Below are 27,141 nucleotides of genomic sequence, written 5' to 3' on the forward strand. Positions count from 1 at the left end.
TAGGAATTTCCTGTTAAGTTAACAATTGCAGTAGAAACCAGCTCCAAAAAAGGGCAAAATGGCATTCCCCCTCGCATGAGAACACACATATCAGCAGCAAAGTCACGACCCCAACGCAGAGGATGACGACGATCTTCATCCCCACGACCACCAGAGGACTGACGAAGACCCCCTAGCAACAGGCCTCGCAGTCGTAGGAAGACACCAGGATGTGCCACTAAACCCGGAACTACTAAGCTATAAATCGAGACTCTGGCAGGCTTAGTTGCGCGCCGTTGGCGGAGCAGGAGACTCCTCGGCCGCCCAGTGCTGTTTTACTTATCGCTGCTTGCTGAATTGCTCAAATAAATAGAAATTCAATCTACCTTACCCACGATGTGTCGGGAATGATTTCTAACAAAACTAATTTATAACAAATTGGTACCATGACTCGGATAGTGGTAGCTTGGCTGGATCCCTCCCAGGGGAGGCGCGCCCTGCTGATTCTGCGGTCCCTGTCTGGAGGTCCCCAAGCCAATGCACCCCTACCGACGAACCTAAAGTTCCAGCGATAAGTAAATAAACAACCGGTAACCCCTTAATCTTTGTGCATGAAGCTCCTAACGAAGACTCAGGAGTGAGTAAGTATAGGCCGGTTATCCGTTCGGTTGGGGTTGGGAATCCCAGAGTATGCCTGTGTGAGACGTCCAATCGAGGACAAAGCAAGTGTGGACTCCCTGGTAGTGCGGTTCCCACCTCCCGCGAGCGACTGGGCCACGAACAGGAGGTGAAGACTGTGTGTGTGTGTGTGAAGGCACTCTGGAAGATGGGACAGAAGAGGAGCAAGTCTTCTGGTCCCATGGGTGGGTCGAAACCCAAGGCTAGGTTGCCCCCGATACCACCGGAGAGCCCGTTAGGGTTAACGATTAAACATTGGAAAGATTACCCCTCTAGGCGGGGTAAGGATAAAGTTAAGATGATACATTATTGTATGGAAGTCTGGGGTGGGAAGCAAATTAGGGGCTCACCCATTATATTGGCCCGTGTTTGGGTCCTTTGAGGAATGGATCTGTCAGGCTCTAAACCTTTATGTGAATTCAAAGGAGCCTTTCAGCCTAAGAGGAGAGTGAGTATGCACACTTATGGATAGGATCTGAGACCTGAGCCAACTTATACCCATTAAGAGAAAAAGGGGGGGGGGGGGGGGGAAGAATGAATGGAATGAGGAAGAAGTCCCACTTTCACCCCCCCCCCCTTATATACACCCTGCTCTCTCACCTCCAGCCCCCCCCACGGCTCCGGGCTACCATAGTGACTCTGATTCGGCCACGGACACCCCTCGGGGAACTAGACGGGTAACTAGGAGCCAAACTAGAAATCGAGAGCGTGAGGGTAGACTATATCTCCTAAGAGAGGTTGCAATGGGAGGGCCCCAATCCGGTATGGGATACATCTCCATCCCCCTAAATACGGGAGACGTCAGAGAATTCAAGAAGGAAATGGGAAATCTCTTAGAAGATCCTCTTGGGGCCTCTGAGCGAGTAGACCAATTTTGGGGGTCTAATGTTTACACCTGGAAAGAACTCCAGGCCATTTTAGGTATATTATTCACTGCGGAAGAAAGGAATATGATCCGGAGGGCTGGAATGCAAATCTGGGACCAGCAACACCAGCAGGGTCCTGTAGGAGATCTTAAATGGCCCCTACAGAGGCCTAAGTGGAATAACCAAAATGAACAAGATAGGGATCATATGCAGGATTTAAGGACTATTATTGTACAAGGTATAAGGGAGTCAGTCCCTAGAGGACAAAATATAAATAAGGCCTTTAGTGAACATCAAAAGAAGGATGAAACTCCCACAGAATGGCTGGAGAGATTAAGGAAGAACCTCCAGCTTTATCCAGGACTGGAACACCAGCGGTACATGGTACCATCCTGGTACACCAGCGGGACAGGCCTTGTTAAAAATGCAATTTGTGGCAAAATCATGGGGTGATATCAGGTGGAAATTAGAAAAATTAGAGGATTGGCAGGATAGAGGGATGGATGAACTGCTGAGAGAAGCTCAGAAGGTATATGTGCGAAGAGAAGAAGAGATTCATGAAAGGCAGGCCAGGATTCTAGTGGCAGCGGTCCGGGAAGGACAAAAAGGGTCCCCCCCCTCGCCCGAAGGGTGTTCCGCTACCACAAAAAAGACCTCCGAGGAGCCAGAGTGATCAGAGGGATCTAAGACAGATAGAATGTTTTTATTGCCAAAAGAAGGGACACATGAAAAAGGACTGCAGAAAACGCTTACAAGATGAGCGAATGTTTAAAGAAGATTAGGGGAGTCAGGGGCTCCATCTGCTGGGGACTTCTGGTATAACGGAGTCCTTGATAAAATTGAAGTTCGGTCCCCAGCATCAAGAAGTGGAGTTCCTTGTGGACTCTGGGGCAGAAAGATCGACTGTCCAAATGGTACCCCGGGGATGTCAACTTTCCTCGGAGAAATTACAGGTGATAGGAGCAAAAGGAGAGCCCTTTAGGGTCTCAGTAATAAAGGGGGTGGAAATAGAGACCCCAGCCCAAAGTTGCACAGGATCCTTCTTATTAGTACTAGAAGCTGAATATAACCTGTTGGGAAGAGACTTAATGGTTAAGCTAAAAATTAATTTGGAGGTGAAAAATAAAGGAATTGAGGTTAAATTATACGCCCTCACAGTAGAGGACGAGGCAAAAATAAACCCTGAGGTGTGGTATTCTCCTGAATCAGTAGGCCGTTTAGATATTAGTCCCTTTGAAGTCACTATCAGGAATCCCGAGACTCCTATCAGGGTAAAACAATACCCAATGTCTCAAGAAGGCAGGGAGGGGCTGCAACCAGTAATCGAGAGGCTACTACAACAGGGATTACTGGAGACTTGTATGTCACCTCATAACACTCCTATATTGCCTATTGAGAAACCTGATGGCTCTTATCAGCTAGTCCAAGACTTGAGGGAGGTCAACAAAAGAACAATAACCAGATTTCCTGTAGTAGCTAACCCACATACTTTGCTAAGCCAGCTGTCCCCAGCGCAGAAATGATACGTATAGTATCATAGACCTAAAAGGTGTGTTTTGGGCATGTCCTTTAAAAAGGGAATGCAGGGATTATTTCGCCTTCAAGTGGGAAGATCCTGCAACCCATCGGAAACAACAATTAAGATGGATTGTGCTTCCCCAAGGATTCACGGAATCACCAAATCTATTCGGTCAGGCATTAGAACGAGTATTAGAGAACTATGAACCAAATCCTGAAGTAACCTTAGTCCAATATGTGGATGATTTGCTGTTAGCGGGAGAGAGTCAGGAGGCAGTCAGAACAGAAAGTATCGAGCTACTAAACTTCTTGAGCTTTAAGGGACTAGAAGTATCAAAGTCAAAATTACAGTTTACAGAGGAAGAGGTGAAATATTTAGGACATTGGCTAAGTAAGGGCACAAAGAAACTAGACCCCGAACGAGTAAATGGGATTTTGTCACTGCAAGCGCCAAAAAGCAAAAGACAAGTTAGGCAGCTGCTGGGATTGTTAGGATATTGTCGGCAATGGATTGAAAATTATACTAGCAAAGTGACGTTTTTGTATCAGAAATTGGTTGGGGAAGGATTAATGAAATGAAGCCAAAGCGATGAGCAAAGCCTGATAGACTTAAAAATGGATTTAGTGAACGCTCCTGTGTTAAATTTACCCGATGTGAAGAGACCCTTTTATCTATTTATCAACATAAAGGAGGGGACAGTGTTCAGGGTCTTAACTCAAGACTGGGCAGGGAAAAAGAAACCCGTGGGATATCTTTAAACTTTTGGACCCCGTGAGTAGGGTATGGCCCACATGTCTCCAGGCAGTGGTCGCAGCTGCGCTCTTGGTGGAAGAAACGCATAAAATCACCTTTGGGGGCGAACTGAGGGTATTGTCACCTCACAATATAAGGGGGGATCCTGCAGCAAAGTGAGTAGTACAACGCACCCCCCCTCTAGAGATGGCCATACACAGGATCAAACGAGGAGACCAGGTTCTGATAAAATCCTGGAAAGAGACCTCTTTAACTCCTCGTTGGGAAGGACCCTACCTTGTTCTACTTACCACAGACACAGCTGTCTGGACAGCTGAGAAAGGATGGACTCACGCTAGCCGAGTTAAAGGAACAATACCGGAGGAACGGTGGAGAGTGGTCAGCCGACCCAGAGACTTGAGGCTGACCATGCGAAAGGGGACTGAAGAGTGAATTCGTAATCGTATGATCGGTAACCCTCTCTAAGAAATAACAGGTTCACTGTAAACGAAACTGGGAAGTAGGGGAAGGGAAATTCTTTAATGTACCCAGACCCATACATCAGAAGGGTAACGCGCCTAAGGAGGAGTGAGTAACTGGGACTGGGAGTGGCTGGAACAGGGAAATCGGTACCTAGACCCCTGAAGATTACCCTGGCTGCCATGAAGAAAGTGAACCCCGCTGCTTGAGGCAACCAAGTAGGTGGGCGAGGCAGAGGGGTACAACAGTGGGGAGAGTTATTTGGTACCCACCCCTATTTGAGATGATGGAGTCCGGCCGAATAAACCGCCCTAGTACCCACCATAACTCGAAGCCGCCTCCCCAAAATTATAAAAGGACATTGCCCTTCTGGTGTATGTTGGCGCTACCTCTCCTATTGAATATCCCCTGTCCGGCTGGGGCCGACCAGGGATATTCGCACCAGCCCTTTAAATGGAGTTTAATTAGGTGGGAGGACCAAGTTATCATTAACCAAGTAACTACGGCGGGTGCACCAAGTTTTCTCACATCCCTTTGTCAACTGGCACCCACAAGCCTGTGTCTGAACCAAATAGATTTCTACCTCTGCCCCAGCTCGAACCCAGGAAGGGGCCCTGTGGAAATTGATGCAAGTAAGCTACCAGCTGTTAAACGCTACCAACCCTCACCTGACTGAGCGGTGCTGGCTCTGTTAGGGGGTAAGGCTGCCCTTTTGCGAAGCTGTGGGGATCAATGAGAAGGCCCGACGGGTAAATGGATCCAATCCCTCACAATGTATGTGGGGGAAAGAGGGTCAGGGCATAACAATGACCCAAGTGACTGGGAAGGGGAGATGCGTGGGACAAGTCCCACACGATAAAATGCACTTGTGTGCAAATCAAACTAACATCGGAAATATAAAGAAACCAGCGGAATGGTTATTACCAGCGAAGGATGCTAGGTGGGTATGCTCAAAGATAGGAGTTACCCCTTGTTTATCCCTGGACTTGTTCAGTGGGTCTGTGTTCAAGTAATAATCATCCCAAAGATACTCTACCACCCAGAGAATTTTATGTATGACAATCAGATCAGTCAAGAACACCATTTGACAAAACGGGAACCAATTTTCACACTGACAGTGGCTACCCTAATGGTTTTGGGGGGGGTTGCAGGGGTAGGCACAGGAGTTGCTTCGCTAATCAAACAAGGCAGAGAGTTCACCTCTCTACGAACAGCTGTGGATGAAGATTTAGCCAGAATTGAGAAATCTATTAGTGCTTTCGAAAAATCTATCAGATCATTATCTGAAGGGGTATTACAGAATCGCAGAGGACTAGATTTATTGTATTTACAACAAGGGGGATTGTGCGCCGTTCTGAGGGAGGAATGCTGTGTATATGCTGATCATACTGGAATTGTGAGGGATACCATGACCAAACTTAGAGAAGAATTGGAAAGGAGAAAAAGAGAGCGGGAGGCCCAGCAAAGCTGGTACAAGTCCTGGTATAATCACTCGTTGTGGCTCACCACTCTGTTGTCAACAATAGTTGGCCCGCTGATTTTATTAACCCTAGGACTGACGTTTGGTCCTTGTATCCTTAACAAAGTCATAGCTATTGTTAAAGGTAGATTGGAGGCTGCTCATCTGATGCTTATGAGGACAAAGTACGAATCGATAAATGATAGACCCGTACTAGAGGAAACATTAATCCTGAGTCAATTAGAACTAAATAGATTTAATGAACAAAATGATACAGAGAAAAAGGGGAGATTGTAATGGGTAAAGCCTTGTTTGTTCATTAAATATTGCTGATGGGAAGGTTTACAACGGTTAACTGCTTATACCCCCAATATCCTGTTGAAGGAAAAAAACAAGTATAGGAATTTCCTGTTAAGTTAACAATTGCAGTAGAAACCAGCTCCAAAAAACGGCAAAATGGCATTCCACCTCACATGAGAACACACATATCAGCAGCAAAGTCACGACCCCAACGCAGAGGAAGACGACGATCTTCATCCCCACGACCACCAGAGGACTGACGAAGACCCCCTAGCAACAGGCCTCGCAGTCGTAGGAAGACACCAGGATGTGCCACTAAACCCGGAACTACTAGGCTATAAATCGAGACTCTGGCGGGCTTAGTTGTGTGCCGTTGGTGGAGCAGGAGACTCCCCGGCTGCCCAGTGCTGTTTTACTTATTGCTGCTTTCTGAATTCCTCAAATAAATAGAAATTCAATCTACCTTACCCACGATGTGTCGGGAATGATTTCTAACAAAACTAATTTATAACATAGGGACCTTGTTTTGCTTGTTTCTACTCGGGCTCAGGGTGATAAGGGACGTTTTTAGCCTAGAGCAGAGGAGGGTCTGAAGGGATCTCACCAATGCCTATAAATACGAGAAGAAGGTGGTTTTTTTCATATTTGTTTTTCCCCTTATATTTGTTGGTTTATTTCTTTGTCTTCTTTCTTATGAAGTTGTTAACTATCTGAACCCCCGAGTTCTCACACTTTTAGCTTTTTCAATTCTCTCATTCATCCTGCTGTGAGGGGAGAGGGGAAAAAATGGCTGTGCGGTGCTTAGGTGCCTGGCAGGTTATACAGCATCAGTCCCTGTGTGTCTTCCCTTCCTTGTGCATGCTGTCTCCCACTGAATCCCACAGGAGCTGCAGAGTCATCTTTTGCCTGTGGACATCTTAATTCGGTACTGTCCCTGTGGGTGACTCCAGCTTGACTGATCTCTCCCTTTGTGAGGCTCCAGTCACTGCCTACCCTGGGCAAATGCTGTTCCCAGTTGAACCGGTTTGTGTGTGCTCAGCTGTATCCGTGTGTGCACGTTTGTGTGTGTGTACAAGACGGTGTGTTTATGTACACACATGGGCGTATTTGCTTGCTAGCGCAAGAGTGTTGGGTATTCTGGGGCAATTTCTCCTGGTTGCTGATGCAACAAGAAGCTGGTCTGGATCTTAGGGCTGAGGGACCTTTCTTGATGGCCTGAGGGGATGGTATATGGAGCATCAGGATGTTCTCAGTAGGCTCTCTTTTCCCATGGGGCTTGCAGAGGCTTCCAGCCATGCAGAGATCCAAGGATGTTGCAAGGATCCAAGGGCTTGCTCTTTCTGTGATCACAGCTTCACTCCAGTCCTTCAGGTGTACGTGAGCTGAGAAGCCTCGTCCGGTGGTGACTTTTGAGGTAAGGGCCAACAGATAGCTTGGGGGAAACTGTCTCAAGGATGCGTGCTGGCCCTAGGAACTGCAGGGCAGAAGCAAACAGACACAGCTGCACAGGGTGAGAAGTAGACCCAGCTGGGTTGGGATCACTGCTGCCAAACTCTCTCACTGAGTTCCATGGTTGTGGCAGGTGCTCGGAAAGACTAGGGAACATTTCAAGGACACGAGAGGTTTCCAGCTGTCTTTCTAGATCCACCTGATGGTAATTCCTCGGAGATGACAGCAATTCCTCTCCATACTCCCCACCTTGTGCATGATGGTCCCCCACTGAATCCCCCAGGCATTGCAGAGTCCTTGTGTGCCTGTGGACATCTAAGTTTGGCACTCTCCCTATGGAGACTTCATCTGGAGGGAAGGGATCTCTCACTTTGTGGGGCTCCAGTCACTGACCACCCCAGGCACATGCTACTCAGGGAGAACACCTGGGCTCTTCAGGCAACTCCCCATTAATTTCCTGGAGGATGTCCTCTGCCCTGACAGTTGTGGGACAGTCACGGCTGTGTACCTCAGTGACTGTTCACCATTTCTGCTGTCATCAGACACCAACAGCTTACTCCTAAATCCTACCCTCGGTCTCTCACAGCTCACAGAATGAGCTTTTTCTTTGCCTTATCCGTGGAGCAACAGGCTTTTCGGGGAGCAGCTGCTCAGCCCTGGTCTTGGCACCAGCTTTGAAAGAAGAACCAAGTCTTCAAGAAGAGCACTGGGGAGATGCAATTTTATTAGGCAGACGCTATCACAGAGTTTACTCTGGCCTGCTGTTATACACATATTATAAAGCCTCGAGAGTAAACAGAGGGGAAATTTATCACTAATCAGAAATATCCATGCAATCACTTTCCTAACAGCACTCTTAAGCTCCTTGTTTCTCATGCTGTAGATGAGGGGGTTCAATGCCGGTGGCACAACTGAGTTCAGAACTGCCACCACCAGGTCCAGAGATGGTGAGATGGAGGGGGACTTCAGGTAGGCAAATATGGTCATGCTGAGAAACAGGGAGGCCACGGCCAGGTGAGGGAGGCACATGGAAAAGGCTTTGAGCTGTCCCTGCTCAGAGGGCATCCTCAGTACAGCCCTGAAAATCTGCACATAGGACAGCACGATGAAAACAAAACACCCAGACGCTAAACAGAATCCAACCATAATTATCCAAACTTCCCTGAGGTAGGAGTTTGAGCAGGAGAGCTTGAGGATCTTTGGAACTTCACAGAAGAACTGGTCCACAGCATTGCCTTGGCAAAGTGTCAGAGAAAATGCATTAGCAGTGTGCAGCACAGCATGGAGAAAGCCACTGCCCCAGGCAGCTGCTGCCATCTTGGCACAAGCTCTGCTGCCCAGGAGGCTCCCGTAGTGCAGGGGCTTGCAGATGGCAACGTAGCGGTCGTAGGACATGACAGTGAGAAGATAACACTCTGCTGAAAACAAAAAGAAAAAGAAAAAGACCTGGGCAGCACATCCTGTGTAGGAAATGGCCCTGGTGTCCCAGAGGGAATTGACCACGGCTTTGGGGAGAGTGGTGGAGATGCAGCCCAGGTCGAGGAGGGCGAGGTTGAGGAGGAAGAAGTACATGGGGGTGTGGAGGCGGTGGTCGCAGGCTACGGCGGTGAGGATGAGGCCATTGCCCAGGAGGGCAGCCAGGTAGATGGCCAGGAAGAGCGCGAAGTGCAGGAGCTGCAGCTCCCGCAAGGCTAAGGTCACACTCAGGTGTTCCTCTGAATAGAAGCTTAATGCTGCTGAGAGCAGAGGAATCCAGGTTCAAAGAGCAGATCTCTTAACCCCTCACCCATGTCATCATATCTGAGGAGGATCTCAGCTCTCTGCTCTTCACCACAGACACACAGCTATCATCGCAGCTGCCCACATACAACCATTCAGCAACATTTCTATGACCTTAGGACTGATGTGTCTTTTCCATGGATAGATAACACAGAGCTGCTAGGGCAGAGCTGTGCCCTTCTGCATGGACACGCGCAGCCCTGCAGAAGACCCATGTAAAGAGTCAAATTTCCTTAGATGTGGTGTCCTGAAGGGAGAGTCAGCTCCTTCCCCACACACAGCATTTTCCAGAGACCCAACAGTTAGGAGGAAACATGGATGCCTTTTATTCATAGCATATCTGTGAGATAGGAACGTCATCACCAGTTTTTGAGCTGCACACGAATTCTCCTCCCCAAAGCTCTAGTTAGTCAAAAGAAACTCATGACATTATTATTAGATGAGAAAAGAAGCTCAGGAGTTTGTATGAAGAAGGCATCGGCAGGGCAGGTTCCCAAATCCCCTGTCCCATGTTGCTTCTGGGAGCAGCTCCCTCTCACTCCCTGACCATGGCTCTGCTGTCTGCAGCTGTCCCTGCCTGCAACTGGGTCTCTGTCCCCACGCCTCCTGCCTGCAGGTCACAGCCCCCATCCCACCCACCGGGTGCTCAGCTCTGCCCTGCAGACACCTCCTGGCAGCAGGGCTCTGCCCAGGGGCAGCTCGCTGGGGGCATGTCCTAGAGACCAGGTCACACAGACCCTGCTGACACTGCATGTGTGGTGGTGCAGCTTTCTAGGGGATGAGGATGTTACAAATGACTGAGTCCCAAATAGGATTACAATCAAAGTTTACAATTTATTATATGAATAGAGGCAAGCAAGCAGCGCTGGGTGCGTCCTGGTGGAGCAGAGATTCCCGGCGCATCCAGTGCTGTTTGCTTGCCTCTATTCATTTAATAAATTGTAAACTTTGATTGCAGTCCTATTTGGGACTCAGTCATTTATACCAACTGGGGGCTTGTCCGGGATGGTCTTGGTTCCTGAATTCTGACTTGATCTAGGAGGGGCGCCCCCACCATTTGGTGGCTCCTGTTCGAGTCGGGTCAGGACTAACACCATCTTGAATCTGAATAAGGGCAAGCAAAGATTTAGATTTTTTTATGAGCTCCCTTTGCTGGCTGCAGCACTATATGTTGCCCGTAATTCTGCGCGCGAAGATCCGAACGAAGACGATGGAGTCGTAAGTATTTAAGGCGTATACCGTTTGGTTGGGTGGGATCCGGTTGCCTGTGTGTGTGTGAGAGTGTGACTGAGACGGAACGTAGTTCCGAAGTGACTGTGGAGGTCTTCTAACTGCGGTTCCAATCTCCCGCGAGGGACTTGGCCGGTGAAGGACCAAAGCGATCCTATAGGATTCGTGGGTGGGTCCTAAACCCCCTGCAAGACACTCTCACTAAGGCAACCAAGGGCTTTAGGAATTTCCACAGTAAAATTCCTAGATAGGTCAGACAAAGTCGAACACCCGGGACCAGAGAAAAGGGAGCAAATTACCAGACATACCACCAGAAAGTTCATTAGGGATAATGAATAGAAATTGGAACGATAGGGGCCCCAGAAGAGGAAAAAAGTAAATTAAAAATGGTTCAGTATTGTATGATAGAATGGCCACATATCTTTTGGCCCGTTTTCGGATCCTTTGAAGACTGGGTTTGCCAGGCCTTAAATATACATGTTAATTCAAAGGAACCTTTTTAGCAAGGAGGAAAGTGATTATGCAGGATTATGGATCAGGACCTCACGTCCTTTTCCAGCCTCAATATTTACACTAAAAGCAGACGAGAAGTTTGAAGAAGAAAAGAAAAAAAAAAAGGAAAAAATGAAAAAGAAAAAGATGATGAATGGGAGTCATTGGATAACCTACCACCTCTATATCCTAACAATCCACCCCTGGTGGTGCATCTTGTAATCCTATTTTGTTCTTAAATGTTTTGACTGTGTCAAGGAGGAATGTGGGAGCATTATCTAAGTAACAGTTTAGAAGTTTTGGTATATTCGCGGTGGTGTTTGGTCAGTTTCCCAAGTATCGGGGGAGAGGGGCTGACTGATTATCAAAGTGGTAGAACGGAGAGTCACTTCTTCGGTGGTTCGGGCCTGAGCCCTGGGAATTTGGTAAGAAGGGGGAGAGCGAATTTATTTAGGCCTCAATACCTTTCAAACCCCCATCTTGACGGATACACAGGAGTGATTCCGTGTTTTGTGTAGGCTTACTAACAAAGTGCATGAGGAAAATTAGCATTCGGCTTGAAATTCGGTCTTGTTGAAATGTAAATTTTGTGGAAAAGGTGGTATTGTTTGTCTAGAAGACAGAAGGCTGAGTGCTTCAGGTGTTTTTCCAAAGTCCTGTGGATTTATGATTGGAATGGGGCTCATTAATAATCTGAAATAGTAACGTTTGTATGTGGAAAGAAGAGTTTAATCCCAGAGAATTGGGACATTTGGGAATAAGATTAGGAAAAGATAGTAAAAACCTGCAATAAAAAGATTTGCATTGAAATTGAAACAAGGGACAGTAACTAATATAAATAAATAAAAGGGAATGGGAAATCAACGAAATGGGTAATATCCAAAACAAAGACTGTGGTGAATGGAGTCAAATCTGGTTGGAGGCCGGTCACTAGTGGTGTCCCCCAGGGCTCGGTACTGGGGCCGGTCCTCTTTAATATCTTTATCGATGATCTGGATGAGGGCGTCCAGTGCACCCTCAGTAAGTTTGCAGATGACACCAAGCTAAGTGCGTGTGTTGATCTGCTCGAGGGCAGGAAGGCTCTGCAGGAGGATCTGAATAGGCTGGAGCGATGGGCTGAGGTCAACTGTATGAAGTTCAACAAGGCCAAGTGCCGGGTCCTGCACCTGGGGCGCAACAACCCCAAGCAGAGCTACAGGCTGGGAGATGAGTGGCTGGAAAGCTGCCTGGCGGAGAAGGACCTGGGAGTATTGGTTGATAGTCGGCTGAATATGAGCCAGCAGTGTGCCCAGGTGGCCAAGAAGGCCAAAGACATCCTGGCCTGTATAAGAAGCAGTGTGGCCAGCAGGTCTAGGGAAGTGATTGTGCCCCTGTACTCGGCTCTGGTGAGGCCGCACCTTGAGTACTGTGTTCAGTTTTGGGCCCCTCGCTACAGGAAGGACATGGAGGTGCTCGAGCGAGTCCAGAGAAGGGCGACCAAGCTGGTGAGGGGTCTGGAGAACAAGTCTTACGAGGAGCGGCTGAGGGAGCTGGGCTTGTTCAGCCTGGAGAAGAGGAGGCTCAGGGGCGACCTTATCGCTCTCTACAGTTACCTTAAAGGAGGCTGTAAAGAGGTGGGGGTTGGTCTGTTCTCCCACGTGCCTGGTGACAGGACGAGGGGGAATGGGCTAAAGTTGCGACAGGGGAGTTTTAGGTTGGATGTTAGGAAGTACCCGAAAGGGTTATTAAGCATTGGAATGGGCTGCCCAGGGAGGTGGTGGAGTCACCATCCCTGGAGGTCTTTAAAAGACGTTTAGATGTAGAGCTTAGCGATATGGTTTAGTGGAGTATGTTATAAGTGAGACCATACAAATTTCTTGGTCTATCAGAAATATTTTATTAATTAAGTAAGCAGGCACAAGCAAAACAGCGCTGGGCGGCTGGGGAGTCTCCGCTCCACCACAGCACGCAACTTTCCCCTTTCAGTGTCGCCGTTTTATAGCATCCAAGTTTCGGCTTGTCAGGACTTGTTGGACCTTCTGAAGCTGCGCAGTTTGTTGTTGGGGGTCGTTGTTTTTCTTTCAATGATCATGCGTTGTGCTCGTGTTCAAGGGGGAGGGTAGTGAAGCGGGAAACAGTATTTCACAGAGTCTTTGTTTTACCAAGGATGTTTATCCAACACCCCCTCCCCACTATCTACTTGCTTAGTCTTCCCCCTTAACAAGGTCGTAAATTGCAAAACCTTATCTTCTCAGCAGATCCTCTGAATTCCTTTTAAAGACAATGAACAAACACCCGCTAATTTATCACAATCCCTCCTTTTTCTTTTTCTAACATATTTTGTTCATTGATGAATTTTTGAAGCACTTGTTTGCTCAATATTAAAGTTTCTGCGTCATCCTCCTCCTGTTCAAGAGATTCATATTTCGCACGCACAAGCATAAGGTGAGCTGCCTCTAATCGGTTTTTTTTACAATCGCGATTATTCGATTGAATATACATGGTACAAAAGTTAGTGTTAATATGAGCAGCAACAAAGGTCCTGCTATAGTTGATAGCAGTGTAGTGAGCCAAAGTGAGTAATTAAACCAGGATTCATACCAATTCTGGTGGGCTTCATTTTCTATTTTTCGTTTTTCTAGCCCTTCTCTCAATTTAGTCATTGTATCCCTTACTACTCCAGTATGATCTGCATATACGCAACACTCCTCTCGTAGGGCTGCACACAATCCTCCTTGTTGTAGAAAAATCAGATCTAATCCCCTACGATTTTGTCGTACAGATTTCTCTAAAGCTGATATAGATTGCTCGATACGGGCCAAATCCTCATCTACAGCAATGCGTAGAGAGGTAAATTCTTGGCTTTGTTTTACCAGAGAGGTAATTTCAGTTCCGGCTCCTGCAGCCCCCAGAATCATCAGAGTGGCTAAAGTGACAGCCATAATAGGCTCTCTCTTCCTTAAGTGTTTTTTTGCCATAGCATGTTGGATGTACATATACTCCTCAGAATGGTAAAGAATCCTAGGTATAATTACTACCTGTACACAAAAATCATGAGACGAGTTGAACAATTTCAAAGATAAGCATGGAGTTACCCCCAGAGATGAACATACCCATCTGGTGTTATCTGCTGGTATTAACCATTTTTCTTTGTCTAATTGTGTAACATTTTCTGTAATATTGCATAGATGGAACTTCTCACCAGGGACCGTGCCTACGCACCTGCCATTCCCAGTTACTTCCGTTAATGTTATTCCTACATCCCTTCCCCAATTGCATTGTGGGGGATCGGTTTCGTTTGAACGGGTGGTTTCTCCCAGATCCCCAATGGCGTCGTAATATGAGGGCCTTATATCAAGACATAACCAGCAAGGTCTAGGCACGTCTGGATTTGGTTGATTCAACAACTGATAACTAGCATTCATGATTCTCCATATGTTATTCCCGGTCACCCCTTCATTTCTAATCCCATACTCCGGGTTTACTGATTTATTAGCAACCTCCAGTGGTTTAGGGCTATTAGGAGTTAGCATTCTAAAAGCTTGTGTAGGCTGAATCCTCAAAACACTCCCTGACAGTTTCTGATTTGGTCCCACCCGTTGGGGACTCTTAGTCTCTTCCTTCTTTATATAGATGATGCCTCCCCTATCAGTCCCCCAGCAGTAGTTATCTGCTGAACAACATGGTGATCTTCCCATCTAATCAGGCTCCATTTAAAAGGTTTGTGAGGGTGCGCAGACCCAGGAACAGTGTAAACAATCGTACCCATTACTATGTATCGCAAAAAAAAATGGCTAGGGCCCATTTTCCAGAGTTCTTTACCTGGCCACGTAATTCCCCACCGTTTCACTCTCTGCCTCGCTTGTCAGTTCGGTTGCAGCGAACTACAAGGTGCAAGTTCTTCTTGGCAGCAGCAGTGTTCTTCAGGGGAGTTTCTCAGGTAACCGCGACCTTTTTCTGACCAAACAGGGTCCCCTTTCCTCCTTTTTTTTTTTTTTTTTACGATACATAGACAGTTAGACCATACTTATCGAGTTCCTTCCAACGTGAGCTTTAAGTCATCAGGGCCTGCGACCGCTTCCCATTTGCTTTTCTGGATCGGTCCTTTCACACGACTGGCATGCGTTCACCCCTTCTCAGCCGTCCGGATAGCCGTCTCTGTGATAAGTAAAACAACATAGGAGCCTCCCCACCGTGGTGTTAAAGACGTTTCTTTCCATGTCTTAATTAGAACCCTATCTCCAGGTTGTATCCTATGGATTGCTATATCTAGCCACCAAGCCTTTCGCTTGCAACTCCCTCCGTCGGTTCATAAGCTGTATTAAATAAGGTTTTAATTGGATATCCTGTACCTGGGGGTGATCAGATGGCATCTCTAAATCATAAGGCATACCATACAGCCTTTCAAAAGGTGAGATTCCGACATCGGCTCGGGGCTATGTCCGGATATTCAATAGTGCAAGCAGTAAACATTTCACCCAGGAGGTTTTAGTCTCTATCATAAGCTTTGTTAGTTGCTTTTTAATTTCACCATTCATTCGTTCTACCTTTCCCGAACTCTGAGGATGCCAGGGAGTGTGATATTCCCATTTAATTCCCAGAGCCTTCATCGTGTCTCGGGATACCTTTGACACAAAGTGTGGGCCTCGATCAGAGTCAATTGCTTCTATTACCCCGTATCTGGGTATGATGCTTTCTAATAATATCTTTACCACGGTTTGAGCTGTGGCCCTTGCCGTAGGGAATGCTTCAACAAAGTTTGTGAGGTGGTCTACAATAACTAATAAGTATCTATATCGCCCCGTTTTTGGAAGTTCAGTAAAATCTAATTGAATCTTTGCAAAAGGTCGATGTGCCAATTCTCGTCCTCCTCCCGGGACCCTTTTTCTCATGTGTTGAGCATTTACCCTCCGACAAGTTATGCAATCATTTACGATCCTCTTTGCTATATTATAAATCCCTATACACATATAATATGTGGCAAATTGATCCACCAACGCCTGAGTACCCCAGTGCGTCTGTTCATGAAATCTCCGTAGCACCCTCATAGCTACTGATTTTGGTAACACTTCCGTCCATCAGGCAGTACCCATTTCCCTTTATCTGTTTTTTTTTTTTTTTTTTTTTTTTTGAACCCCCATTTGTGTCATCTTGTCTTCTTCTGTAATAGTGAAACAGAGTAAGGGGAGGGGAATGTGTCCATTCGACCAGAGGGAGTTAGTCGGCCCGCACTTGTAGCAGTTTTTATAAGGCGGGCTTTCTTCCTCAGAACAATTGCATTCAATCCCATCAACTCCCCATTCACTCCAGCAATCATAACATGGAAATTCCTTTAAGCCTTTCCCACAGTATTAAGTATTATATTAAGCATTATTATATATTATATTATTATTAATTATTATATTATTATATATTAAGTATAAGTATTAAGTATTTCCCACAGTCTGGGCAATCTTCCCTCGTTCTTATAATTCTTATACTCATTAATGCCGCCCTTTTTGCCTCCTGATCTGCTAGATTATTACCCCTAACCTGAGGGGTGAGGCCTTTTTGATGCCCTTTTATATGTACTACAGCAATTTCTTTGGGCTCTCTGATAGCTTGTAAAACCTGGGTAATCAATTCCTGATGTATTAAACCCTTTCCTTGTGAATTGATGAGCCCCCTTTCTTTCCATATTTTACCAAATATATGTACTACCCCATAAGCATATTTTGAATCTGTATATATTGTACCGCTTTTATTTTTCAACAATTTTAGGGCCTGCAATATGGCATATAGCTCGCAAGCTTGGGCAGACCAGCTAGGACTCAAAGGTCCAGATTCCACTATCTCAAATGTTTTCTCGTTTACTAACGCCTATCCTGATTTTTGCTTTCCCTCGACTACTCTCGAGGAACCATCCACATATATCTGTTCACCGATGGGTAATTCCACCTCCTCTAGATCAGGTCTCAATTTCGTTTGCTCTTCTATATTTCGGAGGCAATCATGTCCTAAGGACTCATTTGGTTCCCCATAAAGAAATTGAGCAGGGTTCTGTAGGGAGGTTGTTCCTAAGGTTAATTTTGGAGAGGAAATCAAAATTCCTTCATATTTTAATAATCTGGCGTCAGTGATCCATTTCTCTGCCTTCTGTTGCAGTACCCCGCATATATTGTGTAGAGATATTACTTTGATTTCCCCCCCAAAAGTGATCTTCTGTGCTTCTTCCACTAACAAGGCAGCAGCTACCACTACCTGCAAACAGTTTGGCCAGCCCCGGCTAACCGGATCCAATAATTTAGACAAATAGGCCACAGGTTTTTTTTTTTTGTTTTTTTTTTTTTTTTTTACTCCCTGCCCATTCTTGGGCCAGCACTCCGTATGCTGTGCCTTCTGCGCTGTTCACAAAAAAAACGAAACAGCCTCCTTAAATCTGGTAAGCTTAACACTGGGGGGGGCGTACTAGTTCCTCCTTTAAGTTGTTCAGTCGTTCCTCATCTTCTTTTGTCCATTTGAGTAATCCATCCTTATTCAGCTTGTTATATAAAAATTTAACCTTTCCACTATAATCTTCTATCCATTGTCTACAGTATCCGGTCAACCCTAACAGTTGCCGTACCTGCCTTTTAGTTCGCGGGGATGCTAAAGCCAATATTCCACTGATTCTGCCTGGGTCTAACTTCTTAGTCCCCTTACTTAACTGGTGACCCAGGTACTTTGTCTCTTGCTCCACAATTTGTAATTTTGCCCCTCCTTTTTCTTTTAAAGGGTACAGAGGGTACAGATTAACTCGATTCTCTGAGCCAATCCAAAGGCTCGCATATTCACTCTCCTCTAAACAAAAAGGTTCCTTTGCACTTACATAAATGTTTAAGGCTTGGCAAACCCAGTCTTCAAACGACCCGAATATGGGCCAATAATTTGCCTACCTCCCCAAACTTCAACACAATAATGAATCATTTTTACTTTATCCTTTCCCCGCCTAAAAGGGGAATCACTCCAATTCTTAATCATTAACCCCAGTGGACTATCTGGGGGAATAGGGGGCAACCTAGCACTAGGCATTACCCCACCCATGGGACCAGAAGGCTTACTCTTCTTCTGTCCCATCTTCCGGAGTGCCTTCACACACACACAGAGCCGCTTCCCCCTGGTCGTGGCCCAGTCCCTCGCGGGATGTGGGAACCGCACTACTGAGGGGTCCGCACTCACTTCGTCCGCAATTGGACGTCTCACACAGACGCACTCCGGGATCACCAACCCCAACCGAACGGATCACCGGCCTATACTTACCCACCCCGTGGGTCTTCGTTCGGTCTTCGTGCACAAAGATTGCTTGGGGTTACCGGTTTTATTTGCTTGTGCCTAATTTGGGGTTCGTCGGTGAAGGGCTCGAGCGGGATTTCCCGTTCCCGGGGCCGCCAGAATCGGCGGGGCGCCTCCCCTAGAGGGATTCCCAGTCAATCCGCCTTCATCCGAGTCACGGCACCAAATTTGTTATAAGTGAGACCATACAAATTTCTTGGTCTATCAGAAATATTTTATTAATTAAGTAAGCAGGCACAAGCAAAACAGCGCTGGGCGGCTGGGGAGTCTCCGCTCCACCACAGCACGCAACTTTCCCCTTTCAGTGTCGCCGTTTTATAGCATCCAAGTTTCGGCTTGTCAGGACTTGTTGGACCTTCTGAAGCTGCGCAGTTTGTTGTTGGGGGTCGTTGTTTTTCTTTCAATGATCATGCGTTGTGCTCGTGTTCAAGGGGGAGGGTAGTGAAGCGGGAAACAGTATTTCACAGAGTCTTTGTTTTACCAAGGATGTTTATCCAACACCCCCTCCCCACTATCTACTTGCTTAGTCTTCCCCCTTAACAAGGTCGTAAATTGCAAAACCTTATCTTCTCAGCAGATCCTCTGAATTCCTTTTAAAGACAATGAACAAACACCCGCTAATTTATCACAGAGTACTTAGTGTTAGGTCGGAGGTTGGACTCGATGATCTTGAGGTCTCTTCCAACCTAGAAATCTGTGATACTGTGATACTGTGAAAGACGTCCAAAAGAAAGCCTCCTTGGGTGCATATTGGCACATTGGAAGGATATTGTTAGAAATGGGGGCACAGAAAGCAAGAGGACTTCCACTAAGTATTGCAATCAATTGTGGCCACTATATAAACTAAATGGCCACTTTATGGATCCATCGACTATAACAGTGTCTTGCAATTAATGTTGTTTTTGAGGAGAGAAGGAAAATAGGATGAAATGTTGTATACTGATAAGTTGTTTCAGCATCTTGGAGGGAAAAGGGTATGGAATTAAGTTGGCCCCTGACTGAGCCTTTGGTGTTGGCATTAGAAAAATACAGGCTGGAGAAAGATAAAGGAAGTGTTAAAAGGGTTGTTGAAGGTGTTAAAGGTTGTGTGGCATGTAGTATTTAACAGAGCTGTTTGAAGCTGAATGAGCAGGGAAAGAGGATGTAGGAACGCTAATAGTTCTGCCTCAACCTGAGGCCAAGATCTCAACATCACAGGTGTGAGCCCTCTGGGGCACAGGGACCATGATGGGTCCGGGAGAGTTGTCATGGAAACAGAAAAGCAGCTAACTCTTAAAACAACCTGAGTTCCTGTGTGAGCTCAGATTGTCAATGGGACCTCTCAGGGAACTGTCAGCGATTGCATTCCCCTGACCTACGCCCCTACTGAGACTCTAATCACCCCGGAAATTATGTAAATACCAAAATCTGATTAAATTGGGAATTGAGAATCTGTTCCAACAAGGTCCAAAAGAAAACCCTATGGAATTTTGGACCAATTTTGAAATGCAATGAGAACAAAATAGACCTGGCTTCAGAAAACAAACAGAGGCAATTGGCTAGCCTCTTTCCAGGGCAATCGGCCCCTGATATCAGAAAGAAATTGTCTTAGGCTGCAGGACAAACTTACAACAGTCAGGAATGACGGGGACCTGGGGCATCTACCCTAGCAGGTCCACTAGTTGAAATAAAGCTAGGAAACGAAGACAGAGGCTTGAATTTTTTGTTGGTTACGGGAGCTTCTTTCTCTGTGTTAACTAGTCTGTAAATGTAATAGGAGCAACATATTCAGTGTTAAATAGTTTAAAAGGACGATTAGGAACTAAGACAACTACAATAATTGGAGCCACAGGGAAGGAGGAGGAACGGCCATTCTTGCAAGCCCTTGATTTGTGCTTTGGGGGTAAGGAACTAACCCATGAATTTTTGTATGTACCAGAATGCCCGATTCCACTCTTGGGATGGGATGTATTAGCCAAATTAGATGCAACAATAACCTTTGAGAATGGAGAATTAATAATGAAGGTACCTGAGTCCAAAGTAGGACAAATCCTTATGATCAAAGATAAACCCTTTGTTAATACTCCAAGAGAAGTAGAAAATGCAGTTATACCAACAGTATGGGAAACAGATGTACCAGGGAAGTCAAAACTGGCACAACTGGTAAAGGTGGAATTAAAGGAAGGAGCCAAACCTGTTCGAGTCAAACAATATCCACTTAAGATAGAAACTAGGCAGGAGACAGTGAAAAATATTGACAAATTTCTCAAATATCAGATTCTGGAAGAATGTAAATCGGAATACAATACTCCAATTTTTCCAGTAAAGAAGCTGAATGGCGAGTATAGATTTGTACAAGATCTTAGAGCAATAAATGAAATAACAAAGGACATTCAGCCGGTACTAGCTAATCCTTACACATTGTTAATATCTGTGAGAGAGAAATATAAATGGTTTACTGTGATAGATTTAAAGGATGCCTTCTCTTGCATACCTCTTGATAAAGAGAGTAGAAAATTATTTGCCTTCGAATGGGAAAACATATTGAAGTTTTTGTACACATATGGTAACAACCTTTTTAGAACAAAAGGGGGGGCCACTGGTTATCACCCAGCCAGATGATGAAATATCAGGCAATACTAACTGAACAAGATGACATAACCTTGGAAACGACTAACCTGTTAAATCCAGCAGTATTTCTAGGAACTGTTCCAGAAGAAGGACCGTTGGAATACAATTGTGTGGAAATAATCGAACATACTCACACCAGCCGCAAAGATTCGAAGGATGTACCCCTTGAAAGGTATTCAGTGGGAATACCACACTCCGTGGCACCCACAAAGCTCAGGGAAAGTAGAAGGGATGAATCAAACAATAAAACAACAATTGGCTAAGTTAATGATCGAGACACAGCTGCCCTGGACGAAATGCTTACCATTGGCACTTTTAAACATAAGAACTAAACCACACAGTGAGACTGGATTATCACCATGTGACATGTTATATGGTATGCCTTATTCTCAAGGAATGCCCCTAGGGAACAACGTAGTTGAGGACTGTTGTATCCAGGAATATATAATTACCATTGGAAGGAGATTACAGGAGATAAGAGAAATTGGGATGATGACTCAAACACCACCTTTAGGATTTGCTATTCATAAGATACAACCAGGAGACAAGGTCTTAATAAAAACCTGGAGAGAGGAATCATTGAACCCTCAATGGGGGGGACTGTACCTTGTTTTACTTACTACTGAAACAGCTGTGAGAACAGCAGAAAAGTGTTGGACCCATGCATCCAGAATAAAAGGACCAATAACTACCGAAGCCTGGAGGGTTGAGTCCACTCCTGGGGAACTGAAACTGAGACTAAAGAGGAACTAATATCCTGGCAATGAGGCTCTGCATGAATTAAGGGCACTGGATAAAGAGAACAAGACCGAAGGGAGGAAAGGGAGAAGGCAAGACCGGGGTAGGACCCTCCACTGCGGTGTGTATGGTCTACCGAAGGAGGCAGCCCCTATGGGTATTGACTGCCGAGAGAGAGGGCCTCGACCGGACTTCTCCCACGCTAAGATCAGGTTGTCCTGAGAAAAATAACATGAGAACCTTTTAAACCCATAATAAAATTGTGATTAGTTTTTCCAGGAGCTGGATCACCCCGAAGGGCTGAATGGTAACACAAGCTCTGAAAGCGGGCCCAACCCCATGATGGAAGGTGTTTCCCACACTCTCAAGATTGGACGGCGAAAAAGGATAAGAAATGCTATACTTCCTGGTATTGTTTTTACAGGGGCAATTGGGCCATGGGCAGAAATGGAGGAATAACTTTTTCACTTTGGGGGAGGAAGTGGCCAAGGCCTTTAACCTTAGTAACTGCTGGATTTGTGGAGGACCGGGGGGGGGACTGAAAGTTGGCCCTCGGTAGCAGGCCTGGTTGAACCCAAGTGGTGGGTCAGTAATTTGAGCAAAGTTCATAATGGGACACAATTTTGGAAAGAGGAAGGAGGCCCATGGAAGTTGCACTCGTCAGCTGGGGGTATATACTGCTTGAACAGAACAGGAACAGTGGCAGTGGGAAAAAGCATTTGCAATTGGACTCTGTCCCCCGGATATGATTGTACCGGTCCTGGATGTAGTCCTATAAACTGTACAGCACGTAGTGGGAAATGGAACACCACACATGTTCAGCTGAGAAATGGGACTTGGCTGAAATGGTCATATAGAGAATTTTTTGGATCCGGATGTGAAACTGTGGCAAGAGCACAAGCGGGGGGACAATTCGATGGTCAAATCTTGAGCTGTCAGCGTGATAACACCACTAAGGAACAGCATGTGGTGCGGGACTATCGTTGGAAATGGCAGGATGAGAATGGGAGGCGAGTGTTCTTTAAACATTTCTGGTCAGCTTATAATATGACAGACCGCCAAAGAGAACTAAATTGTGACTGTAAGTGGAAACCCAATGTGGGAGCTTGGAAGTGCACATATACAAGTACAAACGGGGCAGACGTTGTAACAGGACCACTCGGTAACAAGGACACTCTGTATTATCACGCCCCAAAGGGTAAAGAGGGATGGGATGGTCCTTTTCCAAATGGGACGTGGGCCCTAAAGGGACATTATTGGGTGTGTGGCAAACATGCTTACAAGAGGCTACCCGGAAACTGGTCGGGAATATGCTATGTGGGGTACATAAGACCCTTGTTCTTTTTATTGTCACAAACACAAGGAAATCATTTAGGAATAAGATGATATGATGACCTGAACAGAATGAAACGATCTATTGATACTTCCTTAGCCAGGAGTAGTGCCCAAAAATGGGGAAAGGATGAATGGCCTCCTGAAAGAATCACACAGCATTATGGGCCAGCTACCTGGAACCCGAATGAATTGGTATCAGGAGCCCGAGGACCTATTTATAATTTGAACCGAATAATTAGGTCGCAAGCTATCCTCGAAGCCATAACCAATCAAACAGCGACGGCCTTGGATCTTCTGGCTGATCAATCCACTCAGATGAGGAATGCTATCTTTCAACATAGAATGGTCTTAGACTATTTACTAGCAGAAGAAGGGGGAGTGTGTGGAAAACTGAATGATTCTAATTGTTGTTTACAAATTGATGATAATGGAAAAGTGGTTAAACAGATAACAAAGGAAATTAGGAAGTTAGCCGAGCTGGGCTGGGCTCCTGGGCCCAAGGGGAGCTCCTGGCAAGCGGGCAGCGCTGCAGAGAGTCAGCTCTGCCCAGGAGCAGCTCCTCTGCCCAGCACAGCAGGGCTGGGGGCACTGCCTGCAGAGACAGAGTGGGTAAAGGCAGGCAGAAGTGGCAGGATGCACAGAGCTCGCTGGGGGAGAACACTTGCCAGCCCTGACCCCGGTAAGTCTCTGGCTGGAGGGCAATGCAGCCGCAGCTCCTGGAGGAAGGAGAAGCCGCGGGTGCAGGCAGGGGTGCCCAGGGCTGTGGTGCAGAGCAGGGTCCCTGCTGTGCCCCAGGGGCTGTGTGCCGGGGCAGGGCCTCTGCCGCCTGCCAGGCTCAGCACTCAGCCTGCGCGGGGAGCTGCCCAGGGTGCTGCGGGGAGAAGCTGCGGGTGGAAGGAACCCCCCCGGCAGGGCAGGGTCCTGCTGCTGGCGGGAGGCTGAAGCCTGGGGCAGCCTGCTCACAGATCTGCAGCACAACCTTGATGTATTCAAGGGGACATTGCAAGAGAAGGGATCAGGCAGGGGATTTCAGCTTCAGTCCCAGCTTTCCTGAGCCTGCTGAGCTTTCCATTTTGTCTTCTTTGGCTCAGTGGGAATAGCAATAGATGCCGTTATTTCCAAGAGAAGTCAGACTCTCCTAAGCCTTCACAACAAGCATTAGAAGGCCTGTACCACGTCCCTTGCCTGCCCCTCAGCCCATAGAAAGCTCCAGCACCTCATATGCAGTGTCAGCAGGGTCTGTGTGACCTGGTCTCTAGGACGTGCCCCCAGCGAGCTGCCCCTGGGCAGAGCCCTGCTGCCAGGAGGTGTCTGCAGGGCTGAGCTGAGCACCCAGTGGGTGGGATGGGGGCTGTGACCTGCAGGCAGGAGGCGTGGGGACGCAGACCCACCTGCAGGCAGGGAGAGCTCCAGGCAGCAGAGCCATGGTCAGGGAGTGAGAGGGAGCTGCTCCAAGAAACACCATGGAAGGGGGGATTTGGGCACCTCTCTACCATCCCTGCACAGTCCATGCCTTCCCCTGGGCAACCCCCTGGTCTCCTTTCTCATCCAGCATAGATCTCCAGCTGTAAAGTCATGGAAATTTTCTAAGCTGCTTTGTACTCACTGGAGTTTTGGGGATGAGAATTCAGATGCAGCTCAGACACTGATGATGTTGTTCCTGTTGCTCAGATATGTCCACGAAGAAAAAATATCCATGTTTCTTCCTAAGTTTTGGGCCTCTGGGAAATGTTTGTGGGGCTTGGAATGAGCTGGCTCTCTGTTCAGGACATCACATCTAAGGACATTTGACTCTTTATATGGGGCTTCTGCTGGACTGCAAGCAGCCCTCCACAAGGGCACAGCTGTGCCCTAGCAGCTCTGTGTTACCTAGCAGCCCCATGGAGAAGACACATCAGTCCTAAGGCCATAGAAATGCTGCTACATGGCTGTATGTGGGCAGCTGCTGTGATCCCTCTGTGTCCGTGGTGAAGAGCAGAGAGCTGAGATCTTCCTCAGGTACGATGAGATGGGTGAAGTGTTTGGAGACCTGTCCTTTGACCCTGTATTCCTCTGCTCTCAGCAGCATCCAGGTTCTTTTCAGGGGAACACCTGAGTGTGACCATCCTCCAGAGGTGCCCGCACAGGGCAGCTGAGACCAGGATGGATGGACACACCAGCTGTCCTCACTCTGCCCTGAGGGATGGGTCTCTTTGTCTTGCAGGATCCCCAAGATTTCACTTGGAGGGCAGTACACCAAGGATTTCTACCTTAAAGGACTTCTCAGGTGTGTAGGACAAGTACAAAAAATATACATAAAAATTAACCACCAAGCCCTGTTCTGCAGTTGGGTGAATTTCTAGCAACAATGATGAAAGACTCCTTGATATATCACGTGTAGTTTACCCAAGATCACCCCATATTCCAGTTTACCTCTTGTTGCAGGGCAGGACTGTCTCCTACTTCCAGTGGCACCCTCGACTAGCACCAACCTGAGGTTAATCTGAGGACTTGGAGAGGTCTTCTTGAGAGGGAAGATGCAGTTTATAAGCATTATACAAGAAATTGACTAGTTTTTATCTTATAGAAGTCTACACAAATGTTGTTTTTTTCTTCCTTATAGACTGGCCTCAAGGCCAAGAGGCAGCGCATGTCCAACAGCAGCTCCATCACTGAGTTCCTCCTCCTGCCATTCGCAGACACGTGGGAGCTGCAGCTCCTGCACTTCACGCTCTTCCTGGCCATCTACCTGGCTGCCCTCCTGGGCAACAGCCTCATCCTCACCACCATAGCCTGTGACCACTGCCTCCACACCCCCATGTACTTCTTCCTCCTCAACCTTGCCCTCCTCGACCTGGGCTGCATCTCCACCACTCTCCCCAAAGCCATGGCCAATTCCCTCTGGGACACCAGGGCCATTTCCTACTCAGGATGTGCTGCACAGGTCTTTTTTTTCTTCTTTTTCTTTTCAGCAGAATATTCTCTTCTCACTATCATGTCCTATGACCGCTACATTGCCATCTGCAAGCCCCTGCACTATGGGACCCTCCTGGGCAGCAGAGCTTGTGCCCAGATGGCAGGAGCTGCCTGGGTCAGTGCTGTTCTCAATGCTGTCCTGCACACGGCCAGTACATTTTTACTGCCCCTCTGTAGAGGAAATACCCTGGACCAGTTCTTCTGTGAAATTCCCCAGATCCTCAAGCTCTCTTGCTCTGACTTCTACCTAAGGGAAATCGGGCTCCTCGCATTTAGTGTTTTTGTTTTTTTGGTGTGTTTTGTATTAATCATGGTGTCCTATGTGCAGATCTTCAGGGTCGTGCTGAGGATGCCCTCTAAGCAGGGCCGGCACAAAGCCTTTTCCACGTGCCTCCCTCACCTGGCAGTGGTGTCTCTGGTTATTAGCACTGGCGCATTTGCCTACCTGAAGCCCCCCTCCACCACTCTCTCATCCCTGGATCTTGTGGTGGCAGTTCTGTATTCTGTGGTGCCCCAGCAGTGAACCCCCTTATCTACAGCATGAGGAACCAGGAGCTCAAGGGTGCTCTTAGGAAAGTGATTTCAAGGATATTTCTGAATAGTGATAAATTTCCCTTCATTCTCCACAAATGACTTCCCTTGCAGGCCTGCTCTGTGCTTCATTATCCTTATTGTTGTTGTTATCTTCAGTATCAATTGCATATATCATGTTATTAAAAATATGGCTTATATTCATTGCTGCTCTCCCTTCAGGCTGTCTTTATAGTAAAAGTTCCTCCAGACGTTTGTTCATCATTGTGGCCTTCCTCTGGACTCGTTCTAATACGTCCATACCCTTTTTGTGTTTTGGGGCCCGGAGCTGAATGCAGTACCCCAGGTGGAGTTTCCAAAAACAGAGTGGAGGAAGAGAGTCACTTCCCTTACCCTGATAGGCACACTTCTTTTCCTGCAGCCCAGGATAAAGTTGGCTTTCTGGGCTGAAATGTTCCCTAGGCATTCCAGGTATGTGCCGCAGCCACTGACCCTAGTGAGGGGCATTAGCAGCAGGGATCCCAACCCAGCTGGGTCTGCTTCCCTCCCTGTGCAGCACAGCCAGTGTGCAGTCACCTCTAGGGCACCACAGCCTGCTTGATCTGCTCATAGCACCACCAGCTCAGGACCCTGTGAGCAGCACTGGGAGGTGGCCAGAAACATCTGGAGAGGTGAGAGGAGGGATGGGGACAGATCAGATGGGAGCTGAGCTTGGCTGG

General features: G+C 47.0%; 1 protein-coding gene and 1 long non-coding RNA gene across 2 annotated transcripts; one reads left to right on the forward strand and one right to left on the reverse strand.

Moving 5' to 3' along the window:
* Window positions 1–3,192: 3,192 nt before the first annotated feature.
* On the forward strand, window positions 3,193–26,544 carry LOC310891926 (olfactory receptor 14C36-like). The gene is made up of 3 exons (XM_083854147.1): window positions 3,193–7,427; window positions 25,140–25,202; window positions 25,361–26,544. Exon 3 carries the CDS (start codon window positions 25,566–25,568, stop codon window positions 26,412–26,414), a length of 849 nt encoding a protein of 282 aa, XP_083710273.1. The 5' UTR covers window positions 3,193–7,427; window positions 25,140–25,202; window positions 25,361–25,565; the 3' UTR covers window positions 26,415–26,544.
* Window positions 12,819–18,876, reverse strand: LOC310891923. Its single transcript, XR_014577781.1, has 2 exons — window positions 18,221–18,876; window positions 12,819–15,100 (listed from the first exon to the last, which is right to left on the reverse strand). It is a non-coding gene; the product is annotated as an uncharacterized lncRNA (long non-coding RNA).
* Window positions 26,545–27,141: the final 597 nt, after the last annotated feature.

Source organism: Anser anser (assembly GCF_964211835.1).
Source record: "Anser anser genome assembly, contig: HAP1_SCAFFOLD_40, whole genome shotgun sequence".
Taxonomy (NCBI): Eukaryota; Metazoa; Chordata; class Aves; order Anseriformes; family Anatidae; genus Anser; species Anser anser.

Excerpts from the sequence above, each read along its gene's own strand:
- LOC310891926 (XM_083854147.1), top strand. The coding sequence starts at position 25,566 with ATGTCCAACAGCAGCTCCATCACTGAGTTCCTCCTCCTGCCATTCGCA.